The sequence below is a fragment of the Filicampus tigris genome, chromosome 1, assembly GCF_054856515.1.
Source record: "Filicampus tigris isolate MCC_2025a chromosome 1, RoL_Ftig_1.0, whole genome shotgun sequence".
Lineage (NCBI taxonomy): Eukaryota > Metazoa > Chordata > Actinopteri > Syngnathiformes > Syngnathidae > Filicampus > Filicampus tigris.
Genome location: NC_141217.1, coordinates 35661389 through 35675233, shown reverse-complemented (window position 1 = coordinate 35675233; position 13845 = coordinate 35661389). Strand labels below are relative to the sequence as shown.

The 13845-nt window shown below is 40.3% G+C and overlaps 1 protein-coding gene across 2 annotated transcripts in view; it reads left to right on the top strand.

Moving 5' to 3' along the window:
• The window catches only part of nlgn4xa (neuroligin 4 X-linked a), an 83485-nt gene extending 69640 nt beyond the window's left edge, over nt 1-13845 (top strand). For both annotated transcript variants that reach the window (XM_086036853.1, XM_086036844.1), the window contains exons 4-6: nt 1800-1985; nt 5496-6285; nt 11629-13845. In XM_086036853.1, the coding sequence (XP_085892979.1) occupies nt 1800-1985; nt 5496-6285; nt 11629-12517 (1865 nt within the window). In that variant the 3' untranslated portion in view covers nt 12518-13845. The remainder of the gene's footprint in view (nt 1-1799; nt 1986-5495; nt 6286-11628) is intronic.

The window sequence follows — 13845 nt, the reverse complement described above, 5'->3', positions numbered from 1 at the left end:
GTTCAATTTAAGATTCTTTTATTTGATCATAAGTCATTAATTGGCCTCAGGTCCGCGGACCAGGCGCTGCTCGAGGTTGCCGAGGACCAAGCGGAGCCTCAGAGGGGATCGAGCCCTCTTTGTCCACTTTTAAATCCCGGTTGAAGACACATTTCTATTCTCCGGCTTTTGATCAGACCTGAAATTTTCGTCTCTTTTCCGGTGTCTATTGTATATAGTGTTTTATGTTTATTTATTGATTTCACTTAATTATGGTTATTTTGTTGTTTGTATGTGAAGTGCTTTGTGACAGCTCTAGCTGTTGTGAAATGCGCTATACAAATACAATTGTATTGTATTGTATATCAACATAAATATTCGATTGGATTGTTACTTAATATACTGATTATGAATGTAATACATCAAAGGGAAAATCACCAACATACGTCGAACAAGCAAATACATACATTTTCATCAAAACTGTTTTTTTTTTTTTCTTAATAACTTGGGATTTCATTTGCCTGCCAACTGGATTCCGTGAAAACACTGTCCAGATTGTATGTTTACCTAATATCTATTTTCAGCAATCGGTTGGTCGGGAAAACGATCCTTCCGTCCATTTTCTATACCATTTGTCCTCATTAGAGTGAGCCGGAGCCTTGTCTAATTGTTGTGTGTGCGTGAGCGAACGTGCTAACTTAACTTTAAGATATGGCGTTTTGACAACATTGAGAAATAATTTGGACCAACAAGCTAAAGGTAAATATATAGAATGATGTTTACAAAAAGGGGTAAAGACTGAACGTGTAGAACTCCTCACTGGACTCCGGATATGCTTTATGTGCCACAGTCTATTTTTAGTTTTTGAAATGCATCTTTACACATTTCCAGAAATGCCTTGTGGGCATAAGTCTTAACACTTTTGCGAAGAGGTGAGAGAGGAAGTTTGATAAAGTAGGAAACAGAAATGACAAAGGCAGGCGGTTCAAACGAGTAGAGATGGAAGACAAAAGTGTGGCCCGGATTGGTGGTCGCCCCTCGGGCCGCAGAAGGCTGCCAGAGGCTATGTACAGTAATTCTCACCCGCCCATTTGCTGTCATCCCTGAACCTCGCTTTGACAAACTTGAAGCTGCTCTCTATCATTGAGCCACAGGCAATACTTCTCTGCTGCTTTTTTTTTTTTTTTTTTCATCGCTCCCTCCAACCCGCTGGCCCTTTCATTTTTAATTGACACTGTAGTTTTGCTAGGCTCGCCGGGAAAGACTTTTGTTGCCAGGCATTGCCTGCCAAGCCTGGTGGCCTGGCGAGGAGGGGCCAACAGTTATCCCCGGGCAGCTTTTTCAACTTCAGTATTTTTGGGAAAGTTTGCTATTTTGCTATTTGGGTTGTGAAAGATTGTGGCTGAGCATGCAGCCGGACAACCTGAGTTGTCATCATTTTGTCACAGGACAAATATGTAGCGAGTTATTTATACACAAGTTAGATATCCGAGTCTTACCTGAATTGAATTCAGACTTAAATATTTGTTCATCAGGCCACTCATTAAGCCTAGTGCTGCACATTCATATCCAAAGTTGCTTGGATGAGGGGTGAATTAACATCTTCAAACACCTCAACAAACAAACGAACTGCAATAATGCTTTTGCTTTTTGACTTTGTTCCATAACAAATTGACATCTAGAAGTGATTCCTAAACCTGCGATTTACCACGGGCCGCCATTCAGCCATAAAGTCGAACTATTTGCTTCCCAAATTCATACAAAAGCGCCAGTTGTAAAACTGGCGTCTGCTTATCTCCTGCTTCTATTCATTCCTGCAGGGTTCCTGAGCACGGGAGACCAGGCGGCCAAGGGCAACTACGGCCTGCTTGATCAAATTCAGGCTCTCAGGTGGATCAAGGAAAACATCCAGGCCTTCAAAGGAGACCCAAAACGAGTGACCATTTTCGGCTCCGGTGCCGGGGCCTCATGCGTCAGCCTGCTGACCCTCTCGCATTACTCAGAAGGTACATCTTTTCACTCACGCACACTTTTGACGAGATTTGACGACATGCGAACATGTTTCATCATTTGCTCATGTCTGGTGTTATTTTTAGGATTGTTTTGTAGTCTCCTTGTGAAGTTCAAATGAGGTCATCACAAAACATTAAAGCTGCAAGCAGCCACGCAAAGGTCTTCTCATATTGTCTTCTTGTTGAAAGGGAATGAAACGAAAAGATCCGACCACCTTGAGGGAAGTTAGGACGGCATCATATTTCAAAGGGTCCTCTAAGGTCATCTTTCAAACTATATTCTTTTGTGCCAATTTAGTGGCATGAGATTTTGGTTACACCTGAAGGGACCGGAAGTTTACTTCCTTTTACTCATTCTGTCACTAGTCTTTGAAATTAGTATATTACTGAAAGTCCAGACAATAAAGACTGAGATTTTAGGTGCAATTAAAGGATGCTAAACCCTGTAATGTGCCAAAAAACTGTAACTGTGCATTGACTACGGGAGGATGCTGTAGTTAAGGGGCTATCATGGCACAGTATGTATTATAAAATGCTGTCTGAATTGAACTAATAGGAGGAGTTTACATATTCCTTAAATGTGCCCTCAAATGCATCCTTCCTTTTAATTATTCCCATTTTTTTGTTTGACCGATTCAAAATGACTGGTTCTGAGAAGTCGTCATACTCTAGAGGGAACTAAATATGGCCGATACTCGACATCTTAATTAACAGTGGCAGCAGCAAAAGCTTGGATGTTGCTTAACAGGCCTAGGGGGTGGGATGGGAATGGAAGGGGGGGCGGGCGGGGGGGATGTCTAATGTGAGGCCAAAACCTCCTTTTGAAGTAGGCCTCGTTGAGTCATCATTTCAACTTGTCTGCTTGGGTATAAATAGTGCAACCAAAATACAAGTACTGCCTCTGAAATTAACAGTGAGGCTTGGTCCAATATTTTACGTTTAAGAAATTGGCCTAATGTAGATATTGTTGTGGTGTTATGTAATTGTTCCGCTGAGTATTTAGTCATCTTATGATTCCATTAAACTCAGGTGATACACTGGATTATAGCCTGATGTCTATTGCAGAATTTTTTTATGTGTGCTCTTGTCAGTTGTATTTGGATCACATTCGGTGTTTACATGTGTGTTTTGGTATCGGTACAAGAACACAGATTCATTTTAAGTGTACATTTTTTCATAGATTTAACTTCATGCCTGGTGGGACACATTGTCATCTACAACCATGTAGATTCCAGTTAGATTTCAACATCTGAATTTATCTCAATGATACAACAGGTTTTTTTTTTTTTCTAAATCCGACAGAATAAATTATTGTCTGCCATTCTACACCATTCATTTAATGCAACGAGTAAGTGTTTACACTCTGGTCATGTCATACAAATTCCTGATTAAAAGAGCATTTTTTACCTAGATTTGTTGAGCCAAGAGAACTGATACTTTTATAAAAAAAAATAAAAAAAAATCAAGATGTCTTGATAGATATGGGTTGGATATATTTGTTTAAAACGGGCAAACTGCTCTTTGAGTTTAGGTAATTCATCATCCCAAAGAAAAAATAGCCAGTATAAAATCCGGTGCACAACAAGAGCCTTGAAGATTCACTGTGAAAAAGGCCACTGCTGCTGACACCCATTTCCAGGTTAGGGACCTAAATCAACTTGTCAGCTGCATCACGTCGAATAGCATATGATGTACCTGCAAATTACATTGTGGTCACTTTATATATTCTTCTTTGTTTTCATTTTTTGGATCGTAAACAGTTTAGTGGAAATACTACTAATAATAATAATTCATCTGATCCAGTCTAAAAGAAAAAAAAAAAAAATCAACAAAACTTTTTGTTGTGCGTTTTTAACTCCTGTAAGTGACTCAGTAAGGTGCTGTAATATTAATCATTTTATACATAGGATAAAGACTATATGCCTATGAGTATTGCTACTTTGTTTGTCTACATGTGTTGGCACATCATGTCCATTGCCTTAAAGCGTTATAAATAACACAGCATCATAGATACTACTTGTTGGTGTTTTATATTGTTTGTTAGCATTAACCTCACAGACTTTTCCTAAAGCAAATCTGTGTGATTTTTTTTTAAATACATAATGTGAACTTATTCAATATTGTTGTACAAAATACAAACATTTGGAAATAAATAAAATGTTTGATAAATAACAGATAAATATATAATATGGCCATAAAATTGTCAAATAAGGTGATATTATTACAAAATGCATACTTAATATTCTTTAATATATATTTTTTTATAATTTTATTAAATATTTCTTAATGATTATTTGAACAAAATCCTACTTTTTAAAATAACTTTAAGATTATTACAAATGTATTAATTTTTCAAAACACTTTATTTTTTTTATTTATTCTTTTTACAAAATCCATTTGTATTTCATAATGTCCTTTTCCACTATGGCCATTTAATTTCATAATGCCGTTTTTCAGCACAATGACTTGGTCTGTCAATCAAGTCACATGAGGCGGAGTCAGTTACGTGATTGGCTGGGCCACGGACAGAACGGCTGCGCAAGAGAAGTCTGAGTGTGGTCACCAGCGTTAGCATTTGGTAGCATCTACGCTGGACTGTAATGTGAACTAACTTCCAAACACCACCTCACCAAAAAACACCCTGCAGCTGCAATCTCTCTCAGGCTGAGGTCAAGGCCTTACATTACTGTCCAAACGATTTGTAACTTCTCTGACTAACCCTGAAAACGGTCTTCTCACACGCAGCCATGCTGTCCGTGGCCCATTGTGTTGAAAAACGGCATTATGAAATAAAACGGCCATTGTGGAAAAGGACATTATGAAATAAAAATGGACATTGTAAAAAAAAGAACCTTTTTTTGAATTTTGTAAAATATTGGAAAATTAAGTTATTTTAAAAAGTATGATTTTGTTCAAGTAATATTTATGTAATATTTAATTATATTATATTTATCTAAAAAAATATATATTAAAGAATGTTAAGAATGTAATTCATGATAATATTACCTTATTTTACAATTTAATGGCCTTATTATAGATTTGTCTGTTATTTATCAAAATAGTATTTATTGCAAAATGTTGTTTTTATTTATTTAATTTCGACTCTTTTGGGCATCCGTACTCAGAACACAAAGCAAAGAATTTGGTCAAATGACGGCTTGTGCCTTAAAAAACCTGAAAATCGGGGTCAGTCGTATCTCAAGGCACCACTGTATTTAATCTGTATTTAAAAACTGGCTGCAGCTCAGTCTGTTTGGACAAACCCCTTAACCTAAATCCCCCAACAGATCACTGCCATACACCCCCTGGCCCAACACGGGCCACCTTTTAGCGGAAAGCTGAACAAAGCAAGCAATCCAACTCTAAACATTTTTCCACAGATGACCTGGGAGAACGGCATAACTGTGACATCACTATTCACTGTTTTAAACATGACGTATTACTGTACTTTGAAGTGCATACCTCAAATTAGTGACCTGCACTAATTCCTACTGCCTTTTTCAGATATGTTCCAGAAAGCTATCATACAGAGCGGCACGGCACTTTCCAGCTGGGCAGTCAACTACCAGCCCGCTAAGTACACACGAACCCTTGCTGAGAAGGTGGGCTGCAACATGCTGGACACCATAGACCTGGTGGAGTGTCTGCAGAACAAGAACTACAAAGAGCTGATCGAGCAGTATGTGACGCCGGCAAAGTACCACATCGCCTTCGGTCCTGTGATTGACGGCGACGTAATACCCGACGATCCCCAAATCCTCATGGAGCAAGGCGAGTTCCTCAACTACGACATTATGCTGGGTGTCAATCAAGGCGAGGGATTCAAGTTCGTCGACGGGATCGTGGACAGCGAGGACGGCGTCTCCGCCAATGATTTTGACTTTGCCGTGTCTGACTTTGTGGACCATCTGTATGGCTACCCCGAGGGCAAGGACACTCTACGCGAGACCATCAAGTTCATGTACACCGACTGGGCGGACAAAGAGAATCCAGAGAATCGGCGCAAGACGTTGGTGGCGCTGTTCACAGACCACCAGTGGGTGGCGCCAGCAGTGGCTACAGCTGATCTCCATGCACAGTACGGCTCGCCCACCTACTTTTATGCTTTTTACCACCACTGTCAGAGCGACATGAAGCCCAGCTGGGCCGACTCAGCCCACGGTGATGAAGTACCCTATGTATTCGGGATCCCAATGATTGGCCCGACGGATCTCTTCAACTGCAATTTCTCCAAAAATGATGTGATGCTGAGTGCTGTCGTCATGACCTACTGGACTAACTTTGCCAAAACAGGGTAAATATTATTTTCAACCTATTTTCATTTTCTAGAATAACACAACGGTCTAATTATCGGACGGAAGAAGAAAACGAACCAGGGCTTTTCCTGCATTCAAAATTGCGAGGCAGCCACCTCCAGCTAATCTGGTGCCTGCCTCCAGCCAGAGCGATTGATATTGCTCAACACATCGCGAGTGATGTCTGAGGCAGCAATGTATTTTAACTGCGGTTGCAGCGTTCGCCACTGTAAAGGCGCTATATCCAACCTGCGTCTATTTGCCTGGTTTCACTGCGTGTACTCGGATATATGCCACGGCGACAAAAAACAAAAAGCGTTTCCAATAAGAGAGGGGTTGGCAAGCTAATTTACTGCTATTTTGGCGGACTTATTTACAGTCATGGCATGGGGACAATGGAGGAAGCCTGGATAAATAAAGTGCATTTACTGTATTCACACTGAAATATACATCTTGTCTCCTCTTGCTCTGCCTTTTTAAAATGAGCAAAGACTGGACATTCTTTCGTAACAGTCACAACACATTTTGTAAACCAGTGGGGAAAGCCTCGACTTTTACTTCCTGATCGGCTGCTACGCCAGCACTTGTAAATATGGGCACGCTGTTGCACGTATGATAAAGTGTTGTCCGAAAGCAGTGATTGACCAGATTATATTCGGCAAGCGAGGCATTTCACGCGTTCACTTTCACGTAAATGAGATGGAGGCAAAAAAGGTTGCGAAGTGTTGGCTACCAAGTTCACTTTTAAATCAGAGCATAACAAAAATAGGAAGTTCAACACAGGACGTTATAACGCAGTTTTTCTTGAAAGTAATGGCAAGCCCACTAAAAAAACTAACAAAAAGTTTACAAGTGTCTCTTTGCAGTAACACTTTAAAAACAGTGGCTCCAGTATTAATAAATGAGTGCTTTAACGTGATAACAGTCATTCTTATTGGAACTCTTAACTTAAAGTATGTTACCGGTAAAAGAAAGTGAGTCCGTTGAATTTACAGAAGACATGCACGTCATGGCGCATGGTCAGAATCGTACCACCTCTGCCTCAATTTAAAACAGAAAAAAATCCCGCTAACCTGTCTCTACTTAAAAGCAGTTGTCTTTGCTGTTATTTGGTCACATACAGGCTATGCTGTTGTTGTTTTTACAGACTTTTTTTTTTTGAAAGATAGACACTGACATCGGTTGGATTTTGATCGACCAGTATCACACAACGTCCCATGAAATAGCAACCAAACATGTCTAACGCTTGATTTATTGTTTTAAAAAGAAACTGTAGATTTGAAATTTTACATGACCAATGTCATACAACATCCAGCGAAAATGTTTGTTAATGAGAGTCATGTCACTGTTACTACGGACTTGATTGAACGCTTAATGGGACCATGTGTAAGAAAAGCTCACAGTCCAGTGCGCAGTGAAGAGAAGCCCTTTAGCAGCGCGTTCATGTTTGCTAATTCTTATGCCGAGGAGTGGCATATTGTCGGAGCATATGTCAGGGCTGCGATGACAGGCGTTTGTAGAGACTCCCACCGCATGCTAGCAGCCCTACCCGTACAGTCCCTAATGCAGTCACCGTTTGGAGAGCAGGCTATGTATTATGGAACACTCCACTCTGATCTCAAAGCAACAATAGGCGGTAGTTTGATCCTACAATAAAACAAATCATTGAGATGAGGCACTGGCTTGTTGTTGCTGGCCAGCAACCTCATGTTATTTACGCTATAATATTGGTGGTGCGTTCTGGAAAGCGGATTGCATCGGAAGTGCTCGCGCTACACTCGAGAGCCGCGATTCAACTGGTCCAACAGCTTGTTCAGGTCGCTGCTGTTCCACTTAACTTCCGTAGATGATGGTCATTCTGCCGCAAATCCAAAATAATAAGGTGGACCGCCGCTGCACTCAGAATGAAATTGCTAATGGTGTGCTAGGCCCCCTTTTGCGGCCAACTGAATTTCAGATCTCGGGAATATTCATCCAATCGAGAGCTTTCGAGGGCTTTTTGTACTTTTTGACTTTTTGTGTCTTGAGCACAGCATAACGAACCAATGCTCAGTGACTGCCAGCTAGCGTACTTAATTCGCATAATGCATGTTGAGCTGTACAACTCATTCCTGTGCTAATGCTACTGTTCTGTTTTGTAATAAGATTCTCTGGTGGCCTCCAAAATACCACAATTCCAGGAGCAAAAAAAGATCAACATTTTCTCAGTGACTGCAAACCACAATACGTATAAATTGTGTTCCAAATGATTATGCGTATATGATTAAAGTAAAATAAGCATTGGCATTTGAGGGGTTTTTTTTTCTTTGTTTTGGTTTGTTGTTTCTCTTCTCTGTTAAGATCATTCATACACAGATTTGATCATTTTTCTCCCTAGTCAGCTTAATTAAAGGAAAATTACTGAAGGAAGTTGGTCAACACTAGCAAATCACAACTTTTACTGGGAAGAAGGGTGTTTCTGTTGATGAAAAGTTTCAGGATTGTCCAATCCCTCGCAAAAGGAAGGATATACGGGACATTTCAATCATCAGTCAATTAAATCATTTGTGTATGCCTCCGCTCTGCTCGGCCAATCGGCGATTACTATTTCTGGCTTGACAAAAAGGCGGATAGACGGATGGCGGAAGGGTGCACAGGCTGCAGACGGATGGCAATAAATGGACTGGCAAATTTGAGTAAAATGCCCACCACTGCTCTTTTAGGACAACGTAGCATCTCATGCTGTAAAGCACACTCAATACGTTTTAGTTGCAGCAGTATAAACGACTGTAAGCGAATATACGTAAATAATGGTGTGTCCATCATCATCTAACCTCAACCATCTTGAGAAGAGTTATTCTTGAATCTTCAAATCAGATACAGACAGAAACTATCAACAGAAGTATTATAGTTTCATTCGAGTTTAGGGAATTGCTGAATTCGTGATTACGCTGTTAACGTGTAACTAGATTGACAAACATATTTTTAGGTTGCAACATCCTATTTTATGATGTAATGGAAATAATTACAGGTTTCTTGAGTTCTTTACAACTTTTTTGTTTTCTTTTTTACTGTCGTGCTAAATGGTATAGAACAGCGATTCTCAAATTGGGGTACATGGTCCCCCTGGGGTTATGTGAGGGCACCTCCGCGGGTACATGAAATTTGAGCGTATTAAAAAAAATAGCATCAATGCAAAATAAGAGCTTGATCACAACAGTTGAATCCCTGCCACGAAGAATGACAAACATTCTCAGCCCAAGTGTCTCACTAAAATGTCTCACTAAATGCAAAAACTCAGTTCAGGCCAAGACTGCAATGTTCAGTGTTGACAGTTGGTAATATCGTTAGTCTACTTTTTAATTATAAAATAGACATTTTAAGATGTTTTGCAATGTCATCTTTTATTTAAAATTAAGATTATTTTAAGGGGGTACTTGGCTGAAAAAATATTTCACATGTGGTACATCAGTGAAAAAAGGTTGAGAACCACTGGTTTACAACACCCTAGTTTGAGTAATTCTGAAAAAAGAAATCGTTGGTTAGGTTTGTTCAGTGAAATGCAGATTATTATAAAAGATTCAAAAACTGTTGATGATCCAAAAATCTAAATTGCATTCACTTTTTGGGTAACTAAACAGCATTAGTCCAATTATTCAGAGCATATAGGGTACTATTTCCGTTTAGAGGCGTACATGAACCCGGTGTAAAAAACTGGCGTAGCTTCAATTACATGACCCTGGCCCACTAGAAAATTTGGTCCTAGGAAGAAGACTAGACTTTAGACCAGGTGAAAGCAGGTCTAAGTTGTGGCACAGAAGGTGTAATGCGATTTTGGCATATTCAGCGCTCCACTGATATGTGTGATTGATGTCATTGTATTTCATTCATAAATATTACAATAGTGTGCATGGAACCCAATGAATTACTGTAGAAATAAATTAATTGACTGCATTAGTAGTAGTAGTAGTAGTATGATAATCTTTAATTTACAGCACATTTATAAGCACCCCAACAAAACTTTTTGTTGTACACTGTGCCAACTTTTTTTTTTAATTATTTGTTTTTGAGCAAGCCAGCACAAGCATGCTCATTTTTTCAGGAAAAAAAAACAACAAAAGAATTTCATAGACAAAACAAAACAAAAGGTCACCATGTCAACATTTGCGACCGCTCTACACATGCTGCTCAAAAAAGGAGTGGGAAGAAGAAAACTTATTAAATCCCACCCCCATCTCACATTTATATTACAGGCCACACAATCTAACTTTCGCTTCCCTAATGGTTAAGTTAAAAAATGTATGTACAATATATTACATATAATTACAATCAAAATGATGGTTTGCGTAATTTAAAAATACAGTATATTTCAACAATAATTACATACCAACAATGGTAGTAGAAATAATATACACCAACATGATAAGCAACAACAAGCACATACCAACAATGGTAAGAAAGAGCCAGTGACTGAGCAGTTAATGCTAAGCCCCGCCCTCCTCGTACTGTGACCAGTAAGACACTTTAAATCTTGAAATCATCTGCAAGTAGAGATCTTCTTTCAGGTCCTTATAAATGTAACCCTAATCTATCTAAGCCTATCTAACTAACCTACCTACCAAACAGTTGGGTTAAAAATAACACAATTATGGGTCAAAAATGGACCGATACAAAAACTGGGTCAATTTGACCCACTTTCTTGCATTGTTTTGTACAAAACAGCCCATTTTCGGGGGTTGGTTTGTACAATAACTACACATTTTTGGGTTGTTGTCTGCAAAAACGACCCAAAAAGTGGGTGAAATTGACCCAAGTTGTGGATCGGTGCATTTTTTACCCCAAATGTTGTTATTTTTAACCCAGCCGTTCTTAGAGAGTGTATAAATCTAACCCTTTGCCCACACCAATCTTCTGCACAGACTCCAGTAAGTCCCTCATGTTTCCGCAATGTAGACCGCGCATCTCCTGTGCTGAATTTAAACGAAATGAGGGGAGTTGCTTTGTTTGTCTGGGAATCAAGTCTGTTTTCTGTCATATGTTCTGCGTTCTTGGTTCAGTCCAACGACGGTGCAAACCCCCATTTCTAACTGCGCCTGTATACGGAAATACCAAAAGAAAGAAAATTCCACCCGTACACAGTTAGACTACATTTTGCGCTAGAACGCAAATAGGGCCCGTAGTCGACACATCGTCCTGTTAGCATCTGTATTGATTCGTTTTGCTTGTTACTGTTCCAATCTTTTTTTCCCCTCCCTCCTACTGTATCTTTAGTACAACTTTCAATTTGTGGCAAATGTAAATCACAGCCCCGGAGCCCAGTACCATTATTAAATAATTTTCGTCTTGCCTGCTTCTATTTTCAGGGACCCAAATCAGCCAGTCCCACAGGATACAAAGTTCATTCACACAAAGCCCAACAGGTTCGAGGAGGTAGCCTGGACCAAGTATAACCCCAAGGACCAGCTCTACCTTCATATCGGTCTCAAACCTCGAGTCCGAGACCACTACCGTGCCACCAAGGTTGCTTTCTGGCTCGAGCTGGTGCCGCACCTTCACAACATAAATGAATTCTTCCAGTATGTGTCAACCACAACCAAAATACCTCCGCAAGACACCACACCGTACCCTTACACCAAACGCTTCCCAGGCAAAAACAACTGGCCCTCTACCACCCGCCATCCAGGGGTGCCGTCCGGCAACACCAAGCACACCACGGACCAGCGCAAAAGCGACGACTTCATCGACGAGTCGACCGTGTTGATCGAGACCAAGCGGGATTACTCCACCGAGCTGAGCGTCACCATCGCTGTCGGCGCCTCCCTCCTGTTCTTGAACATCCTGGCCTTCGCGGCGCTGTACTACAAAAAAGACAAGCGGCGCGCCGATTCAAGCCGCCACGTGGCCACCCCGCAGCACAACTCCACGCCGGTCAACGCGCCCTCGGCCGCCAACGACGTGGCCCACATGCAGAGCGAGGAGTTGATGACGCTGCAGATGAAGCAGCAGCAACTGGAGCACGAGCACCAGCGCGAGGCCATGCAAGTCCACGACGCGCTGCGCCTCACCTGCCCGCCCGACTACACCCTCACGTTGCGCCGCTCGCCCGACGACATCCCGCTGATGACGCCGAGCACCATCACCATGATCCCGAACTCACTGGCTGGCATGCAGCCTCTGCACAACTTCAATAATTTCGGCGGCAGCCAGAACAGTACCAACCTGCCACACGGCCACTCCACCACGCGGGTATAGCTCCGTTGGGGTGGGACCGTACCGGATTCCCGCTGGGAGCTCGAACTCATTTGACAAAGGCAAAAATGGAAGCGATGGACTATGCCAAGCGCAGACTCCAACATTTCAGATAGAAGTTATTTTGCTACGCCGCCTTCTTGACAAAGCATATATGGGGAAAATTGATGTCTTTTTAACAAAGGAAATATGAATTGTGAATGTCACTATAGTCAGAACTATTTGGAGCTGAGCTTCATGGAGTTGTATCAACAGAAAAACAAAGACAGCGAATGACTGAGTTGCTTTTCATCTTATGGAAAAAGCAGATTGATACATTGCAACAGCGGGCATACAAACAGACCCTCTGGAATCTCATTGCATTGATTCTAAATGTTTTGGACTCCTTACTGGGTAACAGAAAAGTACTGACATCAAAAGGAAACGCCACGTGACAATTAAAAAAATGAGAGGAAAATACTTTTAAGAGGTGTCCTATTGGTATTTTTTTTGTTTGGCTGTTTCATTCTGAGCTTTTTCTGTTAAGGTGTAAATATTGTATATATAAAGACAAGTTATCTTTTCCTCTTCATTCAGTAGTTTATCCCGCAGAGCCCCCCAAAAAAATTCAGCCTTCGAGAGCCGTGCATTTTGGGCCTCCAGGCCACAAAGTAAATATTGTTTTGTGGGATTTCCTTTCTGTCAACGCAGGATGTCTGCGAGGAACTATTATCTCAGTTCCAGACTTCTACGAACGAGGACTAATCTGATCTGCTGTTAGGTGGTTTAGCTTTCAAAAGTTTTTCTTTTTTTTTTTCGGGGTTGATTTTTTTTTTTTTTTGGTATTTATATTATTTATTTCTGTCTGCATCTACAATTTGGCCAGAACTATATGATTACATTTATTTTTTTGTTTTTTGTTTTTTGTTTTTTTAAAGCAGTGTCAATATTAGTTGTAATGGAATAAATGTTGGAATATATGTTACATAGTTCAAATTTTATTCATATGCTAGCAATATGTAAAGTATTTCGTGAGGCTTGTGATATATTTTGGGTTACAAAGCAAGTGAATGAATGTAAATAGTATTCTATTTATTATAATGAAATGAAAACAGAAGATCATTAATGTTCATTTTGTTTTTCATCTGTTATGCTACAACTGGGAAGACAGGACGTCTGCTGAAATCTATTTAAGAAAAAAAAAAATTGTGAAGATAAATACATTTCAAAATTGTTACTTTATTATAAAATATCTGTTTGCTCTTTTGCCTTAAGTGATGATAGAGATGCTATTTCTGGCTGGACACGTGTATTATTTTTTTCTGCAATGATTTGAATAAAATATCAAAGTA